This window comes from Centroberyx affinis, unplaced genomic scaffold, assembly GCF_046629955.1.
Source record: "Centroberyx affinis isolate AG114_WGS23_722 - 3 ecotype Tasmania unplaced genomic scaffold, CSIRO-AGI_Caff_v1 ptg000166l_1, whole genome shotgun sequence".
NCBI classification, from domain to species: Eukaryota; Metazoa; Chordata; class Actinopteri; order Beryciformes; family Berycidae; genus Centroberyx; species Centroberyx affinis.
Window position 1 is genome coordinate 202,364 of NW_027278863.1, and position 22,293 is coordinate 224,656.

A 22,293-nucleotide genomic window follows, 5' to 3' on the forward strand; every position below is an offset into this window, starting at 1 on the left:
AACATGTAGATGCTTGCCAGCACTGACATCAAGCATAAGAAATTAGAAGCAGGGTTCAATGTGGAGCCTGAGTGAAGGGACAACATCAGTTATATGGTCTAGGTTCAGGACCATTTCAAGGGAACTGCAGTAATGTGTCTATATATGTGTTTATTGATATTAGAAATAGAGACACAGGTTGAAGCAAGAAACTGGCTTCTTTCCCTTTGCTCCCCTGTTCCTCTGAGCTTGCATTTGGTGTTAGCCGGAGTGCCGGCCGTGTCAACTATAACAAATACAATACCGAGCTCGTATTTGTGAACCTGAGGTCTCCCCTTCCTCTCCACTAGCCAGGTTTCCTGCAGGGAGATGGTAATCTCTATAATCTAAGCAGCAGAAACAAACAGGCATGGAGGCAAGAGGGAGCCGGGAAGTAGGCAACAGGAAGCATTTAATTGGGCTACGAGTCGCCAGGGAGAACCATGGGATCCTCCGGTGAAAAGAACCCAAGAGGAACATGGGATACAGCTGCACATTGACATTCGGTCATTTTATTGGTAATACTATTCTCCATCCTGAACCTAGCTTGGACCCAGACACTGTGCTGAATTCTACATGTATGCTTCTGGACATTACCGCCTCACATTTCCTGGTGTCTTGATATTAAAGACATACAGCATGTGGTGTTATCAAAACCATCCGGCAACTGTGAAGCGGGTGCAGTAAAGGAAAAGGAATAGTGTCAGAACATTCCTGAAGGTAAAGTCAGTGACAGGTCTTCCCGATCCGCAGGCTTTATGACAGGCCTGGTGTTCACCTGGAAGTGAGGCGGGGAGCGAAGGGGAGGACCTCCTCTCTGTAATCCTGGACAAATTTTCCCAGAAGACACGCAGAGAGAACAGGGAGAGAGACCTGCACACAACTCCCTTGTGCCAAGAGCCCTCTGATCAAAACCAGATGGAGATAATATAAACACTTCTTCACATGTTTTTCCCTAAACAGTTAACTCGCTGTTCTCTGAGATACGATTTGATAAAAAGAAAAAAAGCTCCAACAAACGATTTTGGATTGAGCAGTGGGGGTAGAGGACAAGGTAGAGACCTGATAGCGGTTTCTGCTGCTGAGCAACTGCCAAAAACAGGATTTATACACCAACTGAGAACAACTCACAGACAGGTACAGTGGTCAGAGGAGCTCTTTCTGCCTGCTCTAGCCTTGATTTATCACCAAGCACTATACACTTAGCAGTGTCTCTCTGTGTGAATGAGCACTAGCAGTACCTCCCCAACATCGAAAGGTCCTGACACAGAAGCAGATTAAAAGCTTGCTTGAACAAGAGCTCAGAGAGGCCTGAACAGATGTTAGGTTCGGTCAATGTGTCTTCAGTGGGGTTTTTTCCCCCTCAGTCAGAATCACCTGTCATTCCCTTGACAATGTACTGTTTGTGCATAAAGCCGGTATGTCACAGACAGAGCGGCACACTGGAACAGCGTGATATAAGAGGAGACAAAGTCAAGGCTGCCTGGCCGTCACCGAGCACCCCAGCTGCCAGGCCTTCACCAATCGCCAAGCTCCTTTAACAACCCCGGGCTTAATCCAGTGCCAAACCCAAAGTTAGCAACACTCCTTTTCCCTCTCTTCTCCTCAAAGCCCCCCTCCATTCTCATTAAGGAGAGTTTGCACAGTGCGGAGAGAGTGCTGATTGGGAACCGGTTACAGATTCTGTGCTCCACATACAGTGAGAGGAAGCATTTTAATGTGCATCAATAACTATTTCACAGTCATGTTATAAATTCGATATAAACTCCATACGAGTATATAATTAGAGTATATGACATTTAGAGAGAGACCAGTTAATGTGTTGTATAAATCAACAAAATATCACACTTCTTTATATTGTCTTGCTCTCTGACACAGGCATTCGGAGGAAAGATGTTAAAGTCATCATGGTCTGTGAAACAAAGACAGCTCTCAGTGGAGGGAAAGCTGTAACAATAAAAGCCCCGTCTCTATGAAATTTCCTCTGGACCGTGAGACAGTGAGGTAGGGTCAGATGTGAGGATATGAGGATATGCAGTATGTCTCACTGCTGCTGTTGGTAAGGACATCTTTCAAAGTGGTCTCACTTCCCAAAGCGCCAGCACCGGGCCAGATTTCCATTTCAGATTTTCCATCCCCAACGTGGAAAGTTTGTGCGAGCGTACGTCCTGCAGAATGGGGTTAGAGATAACCCTTCCTCTGTCACAACATAGGAGGCAGAATGAGCCAATTAAACAGATGGCCCTTGACCCCTCTCTCGCTACAGCATGGAGGGATGTAAACAAAAGGAAAGCGTCTGTGAACGACCCCGCCCAGCACTCACAACGCGGGCCGAGCCTGGGCCAAAGGGAAAGACTGCAAAAGCCAAACAAATACAACAAAGAAAACACGCAAGTGGGAGGGGAACTAATGATGCTGGGCAGATAACACTAAAAGGCACGACCTTGTATGGTTATGGAGCACATTCTCGTAAAGACCTTTTCATGACCTAGAAGCCTCTCTGTTGCATGGTGAAATATCTCTATCTTTGCCATTAACACAGACCATTTAGTGGACACTTTAATCCAAAGTGCCCGAGCATTTTTAACATAAGTGGCCCAAATGGGAATTAAATCCCCAACCCTGGCAGTGCTATTACCAGCCATTGAGCTACACAGAACCACCATCTTCATGTTACTTATAAATCTAAAACCTTACTTACTCCTTACCAATACAACCCTGTTGTCTGTGGCTGAGGTGGTGCTGGTGTGAAACTCACCTGGAAGTCCTCCAGGGGGAACTGCAGCATATCTCTGAGGACATCGCTGAGGATCTGGGTCTTCCTCTGCACCAGCACATTTTCATAGTCCAACGGCTCGATAACCTTGGGTTTCACCTGGGGAACACAGACAAGACACTCTGTTACACACATACACTGCAGTCTGATACTAACCAAGGGACACATACATCAAAAGACAGATTTATTTGGATGACAGAGTGATGTATCCCTGGTTGCCTAGAAATCTGAATGGATGTACTCTACAACTTTGCTTCCAAGAGGATACTGATACCCACAAAGAGAGAGCCTGAGCAGGGTGGGGGTCGATTCAATTCAAAACATAAACTGAGACTACAATTCACTTACCAATGATAGTGCCTTCATTTTCAATATATTTCACACACCGGATATAGGAAACCTTTTATATCTGTTTCATCCAAAATTTCCACTTTGGCAAATTGACTGAATAGAAAGTGAATTGAACCCTTCCCTAATCCTGGGAGACACAACGGTGGAGGGAGGGAGCTCACCTCCGCTGAAACTCCACGCTTACTAGTGCCGCAGTGAAAATGGAAACTATTCAGTGCACGGAAAGTGAAGGCCACGTTCAACGAGAGCAAAGAGGGAAATCTGGGAGAAGTGATAGTGGTGCAGTTCTCTCCTGGGTCGAGCTGCCTGGTTTGATAGAGCACAGCATCGAAAATGCACCACAGATGTAATAACAATAGACTGGCATCCCGAGGCAGGATTTTATCTCTCCACAAGCTAAACATTAGATGGGATGATAGTCAGATGATTTGGCCTACGATGGACCAAAAGAGCAGAAAAGTTCCCAGTCCAAGCATTCAAAGTTGACAAACAGCATGCAATAAGTGAAGCATATAACTACGCACAGGAGCAGAGAAGAAGCAGAGAATAGACAGAATAGGCTCTAAACGCATCTTAGTAAATCTAGCTGTACTGTAGCTTTGGCCTATACTAACACATGCTATCTGTTAGATACACCATGACGCCCTATGAGGGCTCCATCCGCCCATAGAGAATACATCCGCCTCAGCACTGGGAGGGACGTGATGAGCTCATCGCGCCGTGACAGCCAGCACACATCACATCTCTGTCAAGGCAATGAGGGAAATAGCATTGCAACAACACAAAAAACTCACTCCAAATCAAATATGTACACTACATACAATAAATACACTGTTATCTGATACAGCAGACAAGAAACCAACCTCCAGCTTCATCTTTTAGTCTAGTTGACATAAGAAACATGTGGATTTAAAGTTATCTGAACATCTGAACATCCCATAATCTACTTTTCGGTTATTTTGAAAACAGAATGGTTCCTTGTTGATATTCTTGTCAACATAAGCCCATGCCACAAGTTACACAGATATGAATGTGTATTACATTCCAGAGGGGGAATCTGTACCCATTTTGTTCTTCAAAACATATCATAATGTACATCAATAGTATGAAAAACTACATGAGAACATTAGTCACATGCAGTAGCAAAAATAGCAAAACAGACTATATATACATACTGTATATGTTTTTTAATCCATAGGAGCAGATGTGGCTACATTATCAGATAGTGATTACAGATTTATGGTACATCATGGCATAGTGGCTGTATAATGTTGTTATGGTACTGATCCACTAGTGCACACGGGCTGCAAAGATACAGCTGGCATTAGATACATGGCTATATGGAGTGCAGGCTCTCAGCAGTTGCAGCTGACAGGACGAGGGATCTAGAGCTGAAGTGTGTGTGAATCTAGCAGCCAGTTAGTGCCAGATAGTGAAGTGTGAAGTGAACAGTGTAGCGTCGCCACACTTTAGGGCTGAGCGACAGCACAGCTCACACGTTGCCTCCACATCTGGGGTTGATAATACTAGCATGATCTCAGAGGGAGAGTCTTGGATACTGACCCCCTTTAATATGTGTTGCTAGCAGCCTTGTTAATAACAGAGCAAGAGCACCTCACACTCTGGACGGATGGGACTGGCTCTTGTATCAGTTTCAGCGACAAGGAGCGGATAAGAGACAGGAGAAGGTGCCACCATGTCTGCCAGTCGGAGCGGGTTGGGACATTATCAGCCATTCGTAAGATGAACAATGGCTTACTCAGAACTGGTTTCAACACAAATGTAAAATGTACCCATCCCAACCCAGTCACACTTAAAAGGACTCATAATGAGGTGTCTCTACCACGAGAGAGAGAGAGAGAGCGAGAGAGACAGTTTGAGAGAGAGAGAGAGAGAGAGAGAGAGAGAGAGAGAGAGAGAGAGAGAGAGAGAGAGAGAGAGAGAGAGAGAGAGAGAGAGAGAGAGAGGATGCAAAATGTAAAATGTACCCATCCCAACCCAGTCACACTTAAAAGGACTCATAGTGAGGTGTCTCTACCACGAGAGGGAGAGAGAGAGGATGCAGGCAGACAGGCTAGGTGAGTCAGGAAGGAAGGATGATTAAAGACTTCTGGTAGATAACAGTCCAGACAGATAAGCTGTATGTGTGTGTGTGTGTGTGTGTGTGTGTGTGTGTGTGTGTGTGTGTGTGTGTGTGTGTGTGTGTGTGTGTGTGTGTGTGTGGGCGTGTGTGTGTGGGCGTGTGTGTGTATGTGTCCTGCTCCAGTAACCAAAATCTCTACATCACTATGATCACAGAGTTGCGGGTGTGTTGTGCGGCAGGGCAGAGCGATGACAGCCTGTAATAGACAAAGTGTGAGCCTAAGCCTTTAAGAACATCATAAACACACGACTGCTTCAGGATCATTATTAACCTGACATGTCCGAGCCATGAGACAAACGACACCGACTCTGACACAGAAGCTGATAAACAGGGGGGATTCCCAAACACCTTGTGTGTGGGACATACTGGAGGTCAGAGGTGAAAGGAGTCAATGATGAATGATGGAAAATGATGAAGAAAACAACAACAAAAACAACAACAACAATGGGAGTCTTTAACAAAATGAAATTTGAGGAGTAGTCATGCATTTTGTAACTCCACCACATCACCACATCAAAAACCCTTTTCCTGCCCCACATACCTGCTGAAGCTCGAGCTGCTGCACTCAAAATCTGAATGCAATTAAAGAGGCTTAAAAATACAGATATTTAGCCGCTAAAAGATGTGACCCCATTATTAGGGATGCTTTCCTCTGCTCGCCATTGATGGATTGCTAAACCCACTCTCTCGTTGCTGACTATAATCTGATCTATTGTCTCCCTCCATACCCTCCCACAATCCTCAGCAGCACTGAGCTCCTCCACATGCTTATGTCAGTGGCCAGAGAAGGCCAACCACACAGCACACTAAGCACTGGGTAAGAAAATGACCATTCATAACCAGAAGCTCAGTCATTCCCTCAGCCCACAGTGCTGACCACAGTCAGTGGACTCAGTCCTGTGTTACTGCCCAGCTTTAAATTGCATAACTAACATGTAAGTTATTGGATATTGCTAATTAAAACACTTGTTGAGTGTAGGCCTTGTAGACTCAGAATACTGTTTTATGTCGATTTGAAAATAGTGTAGCTATTTCTGTATTGTATTGTATTTCTCCATTTCATCAAAAGAAATCACAGTTTTAAAAAAAGTCCACAAACTGACAGCAATCCTTGGGAGGAGCACAAAACAGAAACTTTTGAAGAAATCTCTTCAACTCCCTCTCCACGGTGCTATAGCAGCTGTTTTGCTGCGGCTCCCATTCCTCCCATCACTGCAGCCTCGCACAGGCTGAAACAATGGTGCTGTGTAATGACTGTGCTGTGTAATGACTCTCTACTCACTGATACATTAAATGTTTTGCTACTGACTGTTCAGATGGCTCAGTAGAGACCCAGCCACTGGACAAATTCAACCCGCAGGAGGGTTTTACCCCTGTCATTACGGTTGACTTTTGAGCCAAATAAAACTTTTTACAAGACAGTCCATCATAAACTCTAGGAAATGTAACGGTGTGCTGCGACCATCCAGGTAGTCAAGTCCAACGTTCCTCTCTGCTGGTGCTAACGTAGTACTTTTTAAAATGGGAGTTGGCACCATTGTGTACAATCAAAGATATGACAAAAAGTGAACTGGGCATTCAGGCATTAGATCACCAGCACAGAAGCTCATGGCACCTGCTTTAGGACTTTATAACTGTGGTTATGACATTACATAAGTGACATTAACATCTACTTGTAAATCAGACCAGCTTTCTAACTCAAATATTTTAACATAAACCAAAAAGTAGCATAGTCTAGTTCTTCTGTGACTTACCACCACCTGTGGCACTGTGTCTACCTCAGTCTCAGCTGCAGCCAAGCTCTTGTACTGCTGAGGAGACTCAATGACCAACTCCTTCTTAGGCGCTTTATTAGCCCTTCCTTGCATTGTCAACAGCAGCTGTGGCAAGATATCTCCTCGCTAGATCCCAAAGAGAAGTGGACAGCCAGCATATCCAAAGGAGAAAAGCCTTGTGCAGGAAAAAGTCAGGAAAGTTTCTCCTTCACACACACACACACTCACACACCCTCCCTTCTCGGACTGCTCTGTCTCTGGGAGTCTGAGAGCCTGAACTCACACCCAGGCTGGAGAGAGAAGGCCCCTCCCACACTCAGCTGTACTGCCTGGGGGAGTAACAACACACACACACACACACACACACACACACACTGAAGATATCTGACCCCGCGCCATCCACCTGCACAATGACACAGGGTTGACAAAGGCAAACAAAAGATACACATTCCTCAAGTATTACAGTCTGACCAGGGACTGTCCACGCCTTTTGTGGGACAGCTGGAATAAGAGCTGGCTTCGCTTTCAACATGAGGAACAAGCTAGAAGAGAAGAATGAGGCAACAATAGGGCACTTTCATCAGTGTGTGCGCCAATATTAAAGACACCAAGTCAAGCATCTGGAGAATACATATGAGGGCATCCACTAGCGAATCAGCAGCGGCGCTTTAGCAGTGATTTTCCACATGTCAAAATCACAGTTAAGCTGCCAGACTCGGCTCATCAGATTGAGTTTGTAGCGAGCGCTTCAGAAAAAACATGGACAAATCTTGACCCACATTAACTGCTAAAGACCATGACCTAAGGCCAAGCTGTTCCATTCCGCGCCATAAATCAAATTAGTCATCACACACTGTCACAGATAAACTTTACTCACTGAATGTTTCATTGCTGGTTCCACTGCATGACTGTAGCTGTCAAATCTAAGATAGTGATTGTTAGTAATCACAGAGGTTGAGCAGAGAGAGATTAGACCCGACTTCTGTCTCCACGAGCCGCTGGTTGTTGATCCAACTGCTTGAGGGGCATTCCAACGTGACGCAGCCCCAGTCAACCCACCTTGGAGTGGGCCTGACCCTCCAGATTCCTTGGTGGGCCACAGCAGGGGAGGATGTTATCTTTTCACGCCTGCGTCTGACTTTAACGCCAGGGGGAGGGGCCAGGCCAGTTCCACAGCTGCTCCCCTCCCACTGTCCCCTGCCCCCATGGGCCCCACATATTCATAAGACCCCAGACAACCCCCCCCCCCAGCACCCCCACCCCTCCCCAAATTCCACCTAACGGCAGTTGACTAGTCACTGATCACAGTAGCCTCAGGCTCTTTAGCACCTTATACTCCTTCTACACTGACGGTTGACCTGCGTAACACACAAAATGACCCTGATGAGGATCAGAGTTGAGAGCCGGGTCAAACTCTGCTCCGCTTGGTGTGAAAGTTCAGTGCTGTCCCTGTCTGGCATATCATACTGTCCACCATGTTAAACGCAGAATGTAAACACATCTGCTTGTGATGATGGTATAAGGTTACAGCTCATAGGGCATTGCATTGTAAAAGGCTTGTTGCAAGTTGCCTCCTTGGCGGTGTGGACCCAGATCAGCATACATATAGTACACTACCAGTCAAAGGTTTGGACACAACTGATTGAATGTACTATACGTTTCATTATCTTAAAGCTATTTTGATCTAAAGGCTTATGCTTAAATACTTGAAATTTGATTCTTAGACAAATATAAATAGTGAAGTTGATGCCTATGTATGAATTTCTTTCCAAAGCCTTTGCCTTTCCATCAAGGCAAAGGGTGGCTACTACTAGAATCTAAAATATGAGATAGTTTTGATTTGTTGAGCACCTTTTTGGTCACTGCATGTTATTTCATAGTTTTGATGTCTTTACTATAATTCTAAAATGTGGAAAATAGTAAAAATGTGTCCAAACTTCTGCCTGGTAGTGTATATACTCATGGGATGTGCGTGTGAAAGGGATATTAGCTAATCCTCCGCTAGCTTCCCATGCTGGCTTAGACACACTGAGAGAGCAGAGAGTCGGGGATCATGACAGGTTCCATAGTGGAGTGAGTTACGAGAAAGCGTCTTCCTGGAGGAACACATGTCAGCTCTCTCTGGGCTTAAGAGTAGCAGGGGTGAATCATCACACACTCTTCCTGTCTCAGATAAGCGTTGTCTTCCCTGTCACTTTGCTACCACACACTGATGAATGACAAGCTGTGACTGAATATCATCTTTGGGAAAAGCAGGCAGGTGTTTTCCAGAGAAAAAAACAATCCTGGCAAGATAATGCAACATGCTTCAACATCGCATTTGCTATTTCAACTTTCCACATATGTCAGCGCCTGTTTTTCTTAAGCAGGATTCCTGTTTGGATGTTCACTTTATATAAGGGAGTACACACTTGTGCAACCACAGCACACTACTCCTCCTACTCAACCACAATCCTAAGGCCAATTTTATCAGAAAGACCCACTTGTTTACTGTATCTCTCTTTCTGGGGAATCTACATGATTTATGATATGGTTAACTGCTATTGCTTCATTGACACACAAATTAATCCATAAAGTCATTATACAGATTCTGCAGAGATAAAACACTAGACACTGTATTATAAAAATATTTTTGTGGGATATACATTCAGCCACACTAGAGCATATTGATTAGATATATATTTATAGTTGGACATTTCCTTTAATGTTAGGTGTAATTAAATTGAGCATAGGGAACAATGCCATTAAGAGTGCTAGCTGCTTGACTTTGATCACCAAGGAATAATGTGTTTGTACAAAGACAGGCTTCCTCTCCCTGGCAGCTCCTATCTGCAGCAATAAGAGATAACTTCAAAGAGACTTCCCTTCTGCACTGCAGCCCTGCTACTGTATTCCCAGATGACTGACAACAACTATGGAGTACAAAAGGCTGTGTTCAGAGTCGACATAGTGTGGAACAGTGCTTCCCCACAATTTTTTTTTTTCTTGGCACTGAAATAAAATTCAGACTAAGAAAAACTAAATCTGCCCATTGAAACCAATACAAATGAAATCTTTTGGGGCAAGCTGGCACCTAGTCTGAGCAGGGAGGCCCACTGTGCTTTTTGTAGTGGCAGAGAAAACGCTGGTGTTGAGTAAGGATGTGTTCCGGTTGCCCGAACCAGACTTTCAAGACTGTTTTGAAAAAGTGGATTCTGCTCAAATACAATTTAATATGCTCTCTACTCATGTGTAAATTAAATGGCGGTACACATGTATGGTAAAGAGATAGTTTTTATTGAATATACACTGGAATGCTGTGTCTCTGACTCTGAGAAGTCATTAATACAGAGGGATAGTGTTGAAACAACAAAACAAAAACAGTTTCATTTTGTGAAGCATGATTCATTGATAGGATCTTCTCTTTTCCTCTAGAGCCATTTGAGACTTTTATTAGGTTTCATTTTTTGTCATCACTGAGTCACCCTATTACAGTACTAAGAATAAGGATTTATATGTGGAAAAATACAGGAATCAATCTTAATTGGCAATGCCACATCATCTTACACAAGAGTCTGGCTATGTAATAAAATTGAAATTTATGTGTAATTAGTGTTGTCCCACTGTCAAATTTCATTAGCACTGCATAGAGCAGAGCGTTTTGCGCATGCTGTAATGATAAAGCAGCATTATCTCCACTCCAGATGATATGAGCCCAGATACAACCAAGTCTCATTATAGTGGTGTTTGTCCAGCCTGGGCCAAGTTAGCAAGACACCGCCCGCACCCATCCAGTGGCGATTCTCAGCCTGGACAGGACTACGACTGGGCCGGTCAGTTACATAACAAGGGCTTGATGCAATCAGTGGGCCTTCCCAGCACGATCCAGAGCAAAACAGGGTGTGACCTGGAATGTAACAAAAACACAGCCCATCCCTCACCTCCGCTCCACAGCACTAGCACCAGGACCCACCACCCAGCAGCCTGTTTTCAGTCGGTCCCACAGGGAGCGCTGAGGCAGCAGGTGAGAATGAGATTTTACCATGGAGGTAAGGAAAATCATAACAACATGGCATGTCTACACCCTCTGTTAACGTCACTACAGTAGGACACAATGGCATTGAAAATGAGATAAAACACAGCTAGAAAATAAACACCGTTATAGAACTTCAGCTCACGCTCCCTGAGTTACAGTACAGCAATGCACTTAGTGATAATGCTTACATCGTGGTAAAACCACTATATTATTACGATACTAAAGGCTAAGACAGATTGAGCGCAAGAATATAAGACAGCTCTATTGATCCATGCAAGACTTAAATGTAACATGCAGGTAACTGGCTGTGCTGAATATGAACAATGTTGCCCTGGAGTCTGTGGGAAAATCGAGCCAAGCTGCTGTTGCCAGAAGGTCTTGGTACATGAGCCTAAGTGCTGGAGATAATGCTCCTCTGTCTCAATCAGCAAGACAGCGGGCAAAAAAACACCGTCCCTGGAGCAACTTCAGGATGCCTGAAACGCCTTGAAAAGTAGGAAACAATCATAGCAGGGAAAACAATGGCCTAGCCGAGCAAAGTATGCTGTTGTTTTACTGTAAGACCATTAGCCCAAGACATGAAAGCTGTAAGGAGAGTGGTCTTACTGGTTGTCTTTGTTCTGAAGAAATGCTTTATTCACTTTCTTTTCCATGTAGATGTGCTGGTGAACATGGTGTGTGTGTGTGTGTGCAACTCTTCCTGTCTGTCAGACATTCCACTTTTAGATGGGTATCAAAGGGAAAACTTCAACCAAACAGACTCGGTGTGTGTGGAAGGATATGTAGTCTGTACAGCAGGTATTCAGTCATGAGAGCAGGCTCTATGGAAATTATAGTAGCCTAATATCTAAATACTATATTAAGAGCACATGCTTCAATCACGAACAAGTAAGTTATAAGTCAGTGAGACCACTTAGCCAAGGAGGAGAGTGGATCATTATTCAAGTAATTTAATCTATTAAATGGAATAACACTGTGGCTGATTTTCGGAGATGGCATGCAGGCCTAGTTAGGTATTTTATTTCATAGACTCCCTAACACAAGGAACTTATAAACATAGCATAATTGACTCATTAGACATGGTTCATTGCAAGCGAAACCATCAGAGGTCTAAGAAGCATTACTCCTGAAAACATCGTCCGATAAAAGGCACTTTTATCTCGGACCAAACTGACGTCACCACTTTCTCTTTCTTTCCTTGCAACAACATTCCATTGATAAGACTAGCAGGCGATTCAGCTTTTGTGTTACAGTATTGCTCTTGGCCTCAAACGTTTCTTAGAAATATAAGAAGGAAGCCGAAAGCTAAGAATGACCAAACAGGAACGTTGAGATGCACCATAGCTTTTTTGGGAGTTTTTGTAGAGAATATGGACGAAACACGACACTATCGAATTACAAAAGCATACACATTGCTGTATTATCTCCCTTAAATCAGTGATTTTTATTTCTGAAAGGCATCTGTATTGCCTCCTGAAGAGCATGAGATGTGAGTTTCCATGAGGGAGGAAAAGGGTGCGCTGGTGTAATCAGTGAGTGAAATAACAAAGCAGTTAAACTCCCAAAACAGGCCAGCTAATGACTTACTCAGTGCCTGCAGACTACAGATCAGCCTCCCACAGATAACTTTGTTCTGTTAATGCGCATGCGAGAATGAGTGCGTGTGGCCTTTAACCCCATCATCTGTTTTAAATTCCCACTCACAGTAATAATGACCTGCCGCAATCAAAGGAATTAAAAGGGCAAAAGCAATGGTTCATATCTTTCAATAGCCAGGCCTTACAAGGATTACAAAAGGTGCAAATAGTGATAAAAAAAAATACAAAATAATGGAGAGAAATATCTCTTCCCATACAAAAAGGAGTTGGTGTGTGCTGCTACTGCTCAATTTTAGACACAAGGGCAAGGTCAATGTCCATGGACCAAAATGTGAATGCTTTAAAAACTGTGTCAAGCAGCTCCATCCCCTGTGCTCTTTTAACTATCGATTTGTAAGACTGCTAAATGCTGAGAGAGGATTAATTGACCCCGGCTAGATGAGGAGACCATCTCTGAGCCAAGGGAAGCGACCATGCCCTTGACCTAATTCCCTGCTCTCAACCGGTCCCTGTCATTCCGTTCACTACTGTGAACCTGATGACTGTCAGAAACCAGCGAAGAAGAAGGAGATGTCACACACACATACACACACACCACAGTTAAGTAAACACAAACAAGAAGGGCAAGACAAGCTGGTACGGAGCGGCAGAAGCCTTGCCAAGCCCGCCGGTTCACAGATGAAGAGCGGTGATTGATTTCCAGCAGACACAGAGCTCACTGTCTCCCCTCACCCCCACCCACCCCATCCCATTCCCACCCATCCCACCCATCATCCACACCATCCCACCCCCTCCCACAGAGGCTTTATCCCATGCAGCGCTTAAGCAAGAGGTAAGAGCCAGCCCTCCTATTGCCCTACATTTTATACGGTTACACTCATGTGTATATATATTCACCTCACTGGCTGAAACAGACATGCAATTGTATGAATTTAAATGATCATCACCATATCATAATAATAACCATAATCAAATATATGGAAAGGCACCATTCAAATCTAATTTTGTAACAATATGGGTGTGTTTCCTTCACAGAAGAAAAGGATGCACTTGGGGAACATGCAAATACATATTCTAACATAACCACAGCATGAATCATTGATCACTTTCATGTTCTGTACTTTGCTTTCTTGAAAGAAGGTTTGATGTCATATGAATGGGTGAAGAAACACAGTTCAGATAGTTTGCTTTGAAAACACTTCAAGTAGTTCTATATGAGGAGGATGATCACTCCAGTACTGAATGCATGTGTTACAGAGACATTTAGATTTAGACATTTAGACATAGCACATAGCATAGTTTTCATTTGCCAAGCTTTTTCATACACAGCAGCACGTGGTAAGAATAAATTCAAACTGCTCAGCTACACATGCATAGCTTTGCATACATGAATGTGCTGTACAATTCAATGACAAACATGCACAGTCTACACACACACAAACACACACACACACACACACACACACACCTTCAGGACTCTCGGTGTTGGCCATGCACGCGACTCTCTCCGACTCAGCGCCCGCTCAGCCTCAGACGGCCCAATGGGCTCGGCTGCACTCTTACAGATGTAGCCACTACAGTTCCTCTCTAAGACAGTGCGCAGCCCATCAAACACAACCGTGCTGGTGGTGCACCCCATTACTCCAGGTCCAAACAGGCATCAGTCAGGACAGCTTGCCGGTGACCCAGTTTCCTTGATCGTCCCCTGCTCCAGCCTGGTCCATCATCCAGCCCAGACCCCACAAATCCACAGCTTCTGACCCAGGGAGAGAGTGCCGGTGTTTGGGCAAAAGAGATCCAGAGAGAGCCTGGGAGGACGGCTCACAGGAAAGTCTCACTGTAAGCCCTAGCTGCCCTAGTCTGTGTTTGTAGGAATACCTCAGTCAGCAGAGGAGATACAGTGAGTGAGTGAGTGAGTGAGTGAGAGAGAGGGAGAGCAGAGAGCGAGGGATGGGGGGGATGAAGGATGCTGTGTGAGCTCTGCTGCAGCTTCAACCAATGCTGAGCTTCGGTGAAACACAAGCTTGTATCTGCAGATGCTCTTTGCATCTGTCTCACTCATTCACTCACTGGCTCATTCTCATTGTCAGCCACTCTCTGCATATCCAAATTCTTTGCAACCTTCATTCTTTCTATTTCCATATTTGCATTGTCTTGACTACACATAACATGAAGTAACTCCTTTCATTTTTACTCCACAAAGGGAGACTCCTTCCGGGAGCCAAATGAGTAATTATAAAATAAATGGGTTGTATTAAATGTAGTCTTATATCCAGAGGGAGAGAGTGCTTCCATGGTCAGGCAAACAGCAATATGGCTGACTGCATATTTAGTTCAACTGAGAAACCAGGGCCAATGGCAGAACAAGTGGATGAATCACATAGCATGGATATGTAATATGCAGCAGTCAGCAGCATATATTGCCATCGAAAAATGACAATATGAATAAATAAAATAAAAACAAGAGTGTCACACGTTTACTTAAATTAAATAACCTGAATGTAAAATGTCCAAATATGGTGGAAAACCCAACGGACTGACTTGAGCCTCAAAGAAATCTCTGTTTACAAAACATACCAAGGACATGGGAGGATTTAAACCTTTCATGCCAAGACATCAAGTAGGGAGTTTTTTCTATAAAAGATTAGCTGCTGCTTGATCACAAGATGCTGTACTGCCCGCTCTGCCAAGTTCAAACAGATATATTGGGAGTGGGATGACAAAATGTGATCATACGCAGGCTTTTGAAATGCCAGGGAATGATTCATCCACTAGCATGGCCTTTGATTAAAATGTCTCCGGCATGTGATCAGGAAGACAAAAGGGATGAAAGCAGGGAAGCAATAATCTCCCATTAGAAATAAGTTAAATATGTCTGAATGGAAAACATCTGAAAAATCACTTCTCTGTCTCTACAGTTTAACCATATGTGTTCCTGCAGGTCTTGTCGACCCATAGTCAAACTGAGTTGCTTCCACACTCTCCAATCACTTATAGATCTGTAGCATTATTACAAAATACTACAGATAGGCCAAACTGTGAAAGCTGTCAAAGCTAATATTACGTTGTTAGGCTGTTTGACAGAGAGAGGCTACCTGCTGTGGTCGCCCGTGTTTCACGTCCTGATTACCAGGAAAGGGAGGACACACAAGGAAACAGGACATTGTCCATCTTGGTTTATTTATCCCCGTCTCCCTGCTTCCTGCAGCTGCGGGTCACACACTTGAAGACCCCACTGACCCCAGCGGGAACTGTCAAAGAATCATATATGTAACTCTCCAGTCTCCAGCTACTGAAATACAGCACATCCCCCCCCCCAGCAGCAACTGTGCTCACTTGCATAATGCTCAACTCTGAAGCTCTGATATAATGTACAGAACATATTCTATAACATCTGCACACTGATGTCAATCTGGACGCTTCCTCTAACAGATCAACTGGACTGGGAGGCATTTCATCTTTCATTACACTGAGTCACACTCAATAGCATTAATTGTGGCACAAACACACATGCATGCACAAAGGCACTCCCATACACACACATTACCACACACACTCACGTCTGGAGAAAGTGAAGGGCTTCCTCACATCATGTTGGTGCACTAAGCTACAAATGCTTGCATGCTTTTGTGCCTGTATGCTGTTACCGTGTTAATATTTCAGCAGCGCTTGACACACTGAACTACATTCAATTGTACGATGGGATGAGCTGCACAGGCAAGCAGCTGAGCCCATAGATGAGGGGATTCAGTGAATGAGAGAGAGAGAGAGAGAGAGAGAGAGGGAGAGAGAGAGACAGGGGAAGGAGAGAGAAGACTTTGATTATGCTCATTGATCTGTTAGAAATACATCCCCTCTTTAGTTTATCCCTTTCCTAGCACCTCTGATTCACTCCCTCCATCCCCCTGTCGCTGCAAGGAGGGATTTTAGGCTTACCATATAGAATAACAAGAAGTAATCTGGTGCAGAACTGGTAAAACTGCAAAGTCATAAATCCCGTATTTGAGGCGACTAAAGACACAGATTTTCTTTAACTTTAAGTCTTTTTTTGGCCTTTGAGTGCTGTTTAAGCCTTTGCCATAGGGCCGTGTGAGCCCAAATGTTTAATTTACACATAGTTTAAGTAATGTGTATAAAAAAAATCTAGATGTATGGCACAGATGTATCAAGTCTGGCTTTCTATTCAGTAGCCTTGAGTAGAAATATCCTTTCCTAAGCTAACAATTCACTGAAGTCTGACTGAGAACACAACCGTCTTTGTCCTCTCAAATGTGTTTTTATCTCTATTGGAACGATGAGCTGTCAGTTTTAACTGACAGTTATTACTAAGTGAGCACCAACATAAATAAGAGCAAGGTGAAATGGACAATGATTCATGACTACAAGAAGATATTGTTTGAAGTGTCACAGCTGGTGAATATAAATCTCCTGCCTTGAGGATACGGATTCTTCTTGTGCATGCAGTGACACGTCCGCAACAATGCATTGACACACTAACAATACTACTGTAGCGGAAGGCATTGTATGATATTTCTCAAACTTGGAAAACTTTATGATGTTACTGTAACTTTGCAGACATGGCGATGTATCCTAAAAACAGGTAACTTGTTTTTTGCATGTGATTAAATTGTAAGCAGACTTATATTAAGTGACTTTACAAAGGCATTCAAGAAAATGTAGCCCATAAAACCAGACAAGGTGGTCAAAAAGCAATTTTGACAAACACATCACACACTGGATTCATGCTCAGCTGGTGGGTGTTGCAGTTTTTTTTGTGCAGTGCATTTCACACAACCCAATGAATATGTTAGAGGAACAGCCCATGAGGAGCTACAGCTGGTAATCTACATTCTGAGGAGACCCATTCACCATCGGCCAATCACAAGGCTCGGGATAAGAGCGCCTTCTAAGAAGCATCCCCAAGAGGGTGGACTGGCTGCTACTAAAACGCTAACATTATACACTGGCACAGACAGCTCTGCAACACTGGAAACTGGCTGATTAGAGGGCCTTTACGTCTGCTGGAGCGAGGTGTGTGTGTGTATGTGTGTGTACTGTATGCTGCTATAGGCTCATACTGTACTAGTGATAAATTATTCAGGTCAGACAAGAGGTTGCTGAGTCATTTGGTTGGGCAGGGTTTCATTCTGCTGCCCTGGTCTCAAACAGCACCGTCAGCAACAAGCCTCTTCACAACAAACGCTGCCTGGAGAGGAAAACTATCCTCTACCTGAGAAAACGAGTCACATGTCGAGTTGACCCCGACACACACCCCTCGCCTAGTCTCAATATAACCTCACAATACTGCTGGCTGCCATGCAACTCATTCCACAGCCCCAGCACAGCTTAGAGGATATCTATACTGTGCATGTCTGCGGTTGAAATAGCCAGCGGCAGGCTGCAGCAGTACAGAGTGCGACTGCGTCAGCCATGCCAAATCAGAGTCGGAGCTCTGGGCAAGGCTAAAGTAAAAATGGTTGGGGGATTTAAAGTGTGCCGAGGCGCAGCGTGGGATGCTGTGGATGCTGGAGTGTGAACAGCCTCTGTGGGATGTGGAGGCTCCGTGGACCCATGCACTGCTCTGCTCCCCTCTGCAGCTGCTGCCGAGGAGATAAGACCCAGTCTGAGACACAACTGGATGTACTGGGCAGCATGGATTACTGCTGCTGTGGTTACAGAAGAGCTGCACCAACTGGCTCCAACTGGCTATTCTATTCTGGCCTATACTGAGTACAACCCCCATAATGTATTTTAAAATTGATAATGGCAAGCATCTTTTTTAATTTCAAATGAACCACTTAAAGGGACCCTATTGGAGGAATTAAAATGTCCCTCTATTTATATACATACAGTATATGATCAAAGATGTTTAATATGGACACTGTCAAAATTTGATTTTGTTTGAGTGGCTGAATTTGAAGTTATTGAATTTTTAAAAATCCATCCTTTTTTACAGTTTGTTTTTGACAGTTTCAGATTAAGTCCAGTCAGCACATTGTCATTTGGTTTTGATTATAATAAACAATGGGTATAATCCTTTAAATCAGGCAAGTTTGCAGCACCCAGAATGCCTCTACTCAAAAAGTGTACATCATTTGAATTTGATTTGAGGATGTGGTGTCATCGGCCAATCAGGGTCCAGTATTGTTCTGCCTGTGAGGACTTGGTCTTCAAATTCATTCAATAAATACCCTTTGTACTACTGCATTATTTGCAAAAAATCAGGAAGAACATTATTGTTATCGTGAGCCATAGTATTGTATATTTGAAAACAAAATCATGAAAACTGAATAATATGGGACCTGTCAATGGTTGACAGAGAGGTTTCAGCCACATCTTGTCAGGTTCTGCTTTTGAGTTCTATTCCAAGTGAACGTACGCATAAATTTGACCCATGTGACTGCCGGCCTGTAACCAGAGAATTTTGTAACAGATATGTAAGTAAGACTGCGATGATGTCAGACTGCATGGTTTGATTACAATTCTCATCTCAATCAATACTGCTCTGAGGTCCTCAGAGACCTATGAGAGGTGAAGCATCAGGGGGAATCTCAGTGTTCACTGAGCCGTGGAAACCGGCTATCATGATACTGTTTCCCTTTTCCACCTGGGGCCACTGGCCACAGTCCACATCGGCCGCATGTGGATGCTGTCACTGGCCTGCAATAACCCCTAATAGCACCCCATGTAGTGATAGAGCAATATCAAGCTGTTAGCAGCAAGTGGGTGGGTGGGGCCTTATTAAAAACATCAAAGCCAGCACATGTGGACAGAGAAGGGTCAGCCTCAGTTTCGCCTTTCTACACTGGAGAATAGAGAGTCCTATGCACAACAAGACCATAAACGTCCCTGCGTGGCTCAGAGGAGTAGGGGGAGTTCAGGAGGAGCTGGCATCTCATCTGAAGAGGCTCTGCAGGGTGAAGGTCAAGTCCACAGCTGGCCATGTTTCCATGCCCAGGGTTTGCTGTGGGGCTCTGCAGGAAGAAGTGTGCGTGCGTGTGTGTATGGGCATGCGTTTGTAGAGAGAGGCCACAATACAGTGGACAACAGTGACATCACCCACTGCCCACACATCCAGCAGAGCAGGGCAGATAGAACAGGCTGGCTCCCAGCTGGAGCTCTCCAGGGACCCGAAGAGGGAAGTGGCTGTTTCCTGCTGATGTGTGTGTAAACCCTGTCATAACAAAACCCCCTCTCTCTCTCTGCCCACTTTCCTTCAAACTCAATCAAAACTCCTGAACCCTGGAGAGTTTTATGGATATTTGTCAGATTCATGTTAACCTCCTGTAAATTTCACCAACACAAATGAAAGAAGTAAAGGTTCAGTGAGGGAAAACAAAGTCAGGAGTGCTACTTACTTTCAGGAGGTGCTCAAATAATGTTATGTGTGCCATTTACCAGAGTAAAAATAAGTATCTATTGTTGGAATTAGTTGCTGAAGGGTTCTTGATTGAGAGAAACCCAGAATGATGGACCTATGCTTAGGGGGTACTATAGCTATGCATGTGGGTGGGCTGCACAGATAGGTCTGGAATTTAAACAAGCCAAATGCTTCACATTTTGGATGCCAACGAGTATACATTACAAACCCAAAATACTTGAACAAGAGACACCACACAACAGAGAGCAGAGTGGACCCAGAGACTTGTCTGAATAGGCCATTAAGTGTATTCACTACTAGTGATCAGTAGGACCTACCTTGAGCATTTTCTGCTTAACTACTACATTGATTTAATTGAAGTGTTGATTTGACCTGGAGCTGACACCCAGGTTACCCTGTCCCTCTTAAAATGGTACAAGACAAATATAAGGGGCCACATCCTCTTCCTTTCACTTGGTATTTTGGGATGGTTTATTTATCCCAGGAGAAGAAAATGGCCCATTTTCCTAAGGGGCACCGCTTCCTTTACTTTGTAGTGCTGCTGCCGGGCGCAGTATAAATATATGTTGCACAAAGGACACAGGCAGAAATTAAAAGTACACACACAGACAGGCACACATACACAGAGACACACACACAGACAGACAGACACACACACACACACACACACATACAGACACACTGTGTCTCTGTCTCTCGAAGTACCAAGCATCTGCACTGTGGTGGCTACTGTGGGTTCAGTTTATCATAATAGATGCTACTACTAATCAAACGCTGCCCTTTCCACAAGGCCTGCTGCAGCACCAGCAGAGAAGTCTGAAGCGGTGCCAAGCCTCAAGGGCCTGTCACCCTCTTACCCATGCCAGCTGTGTTTTGGCTCAGCAGATACAGCAAACAGTTTAAAAACTGGAAGAATATGCTGTGATGTGGTTTCAGGGTTGAGGCAAAAAGGCGTCAAGGCTTCGTTCTTGATTGCCTCATAAAAAATGACAACCGGCTTGCCTACTCAGGCTATCTGTGCATCACAACATTGATCGCATTGCACCATTTCAGATTATCTATGGTAATTAAAATGCAGTTGCCTTGACTTCATGTTTGTATTTCTCAGGAACAAACACACACACACACACACACACACAAATGAGCTCTTTCTAGAGAAAAAAGCAACATCAATCTATGAATGCTGTTACTGCCACCTACAGGAATGGGATTATACTACACTGAAACACAGATGATTTTTTTACTCAATTTGGGCAATGTTCATTTTCATACCGCAAATTAAGTGAAGCATTCAATTGGTATTTTCATAAAAAAAGAAAATTAATTAAATGATAGGAAAATGCTGGTATGATTATAGGTTATTAGTGACACAATACTCCCATTCATTGAAAGTAAGCAGAGTGTTGATCCCTTTATCCCCTGACTACTGCTGGTACATGATACTATACAGACTGGCACAGCAGGCAACAACACTTAGCTTTTCCTCACTGTCATCCAACTGCGCTCAGTCTATTGGCATAATGCAGCCATTGTTTATCACATTGATGTCATTTCCAGCAGATCAGTGTGAAAACAATCACTCCCAACATTACGGTCACTACACAGGAAGAAGAGGTGACCGTGGACAAACTGCACCGTATATTTACACAGCTCCAGAAACCCATTCAAGCTCACAAACAAGAGTCAGAACTGCTGGTAGAACGAGGGCAACATGGGCTTGTCGATAACATTGTGATATCTACAATGTACTAGCTTTACGTGAGGTTCATTTAGCATAGGGTGGGAACCCAACATATCCAGGTATCATGTTTTTGCACAAAGTGAGAAATGTTACCTAGATGACAGCACCATGTCATCACTTACTGTGGCGACGATACTTTGACCTAAACAACCCTTGGCGGGTCAGTGCCCATGCAGGTGTGAGGAGGATTTGAGGCGGAAAGAGAGAGTCTTGTTGTGCGGGTCGGGTTCGAACACGCAGCATGAAGACTGAGCGCTGAGAGATCCTGAAACAAGCCCATACTGGCCCAGCCTGAAGCCACCGCAGGGCCACAACAGACACGCTCCGTTACTCACAATAGCTTTAAAGGGTAAACCTTAACCACTTAATTTCTGCACTTTCCACCTTCGGATAGTTCAGTCTGCGTTAGTGACTTATCAGAAACCATCCTCTGGATTTACGAGATTGATCATATTCCCAAGTTTAAACTTTCTAAAATAAAGATAATTTAGCTGT

At 44.1% G+C, this 22,293-nt stretch overlaps 1 protein-coding gene across 1 annotated transcript in view; it reads right to left on the minus strand.

Moving 5' to 3' along the window:
• Positions 1 to 22,293, minus strand: part of LOC139656075 (dedicator of cytokinesis protein 9) — a 72,342-nt gene that overhangs the window by 37,136 nt on the left and 12,913 nt on the right. The window contains exon 2 of the mRNA XM_071533564.1: positions 2,777 to 2,893. Coding sequence (XP_071389665.1) covers positions 2,777 to 2,893 — 117 coding nt within the window. The remainder of the gene's footprint in view (positions 1 to 2,776; positions 2,894 to 22,293) is intronic.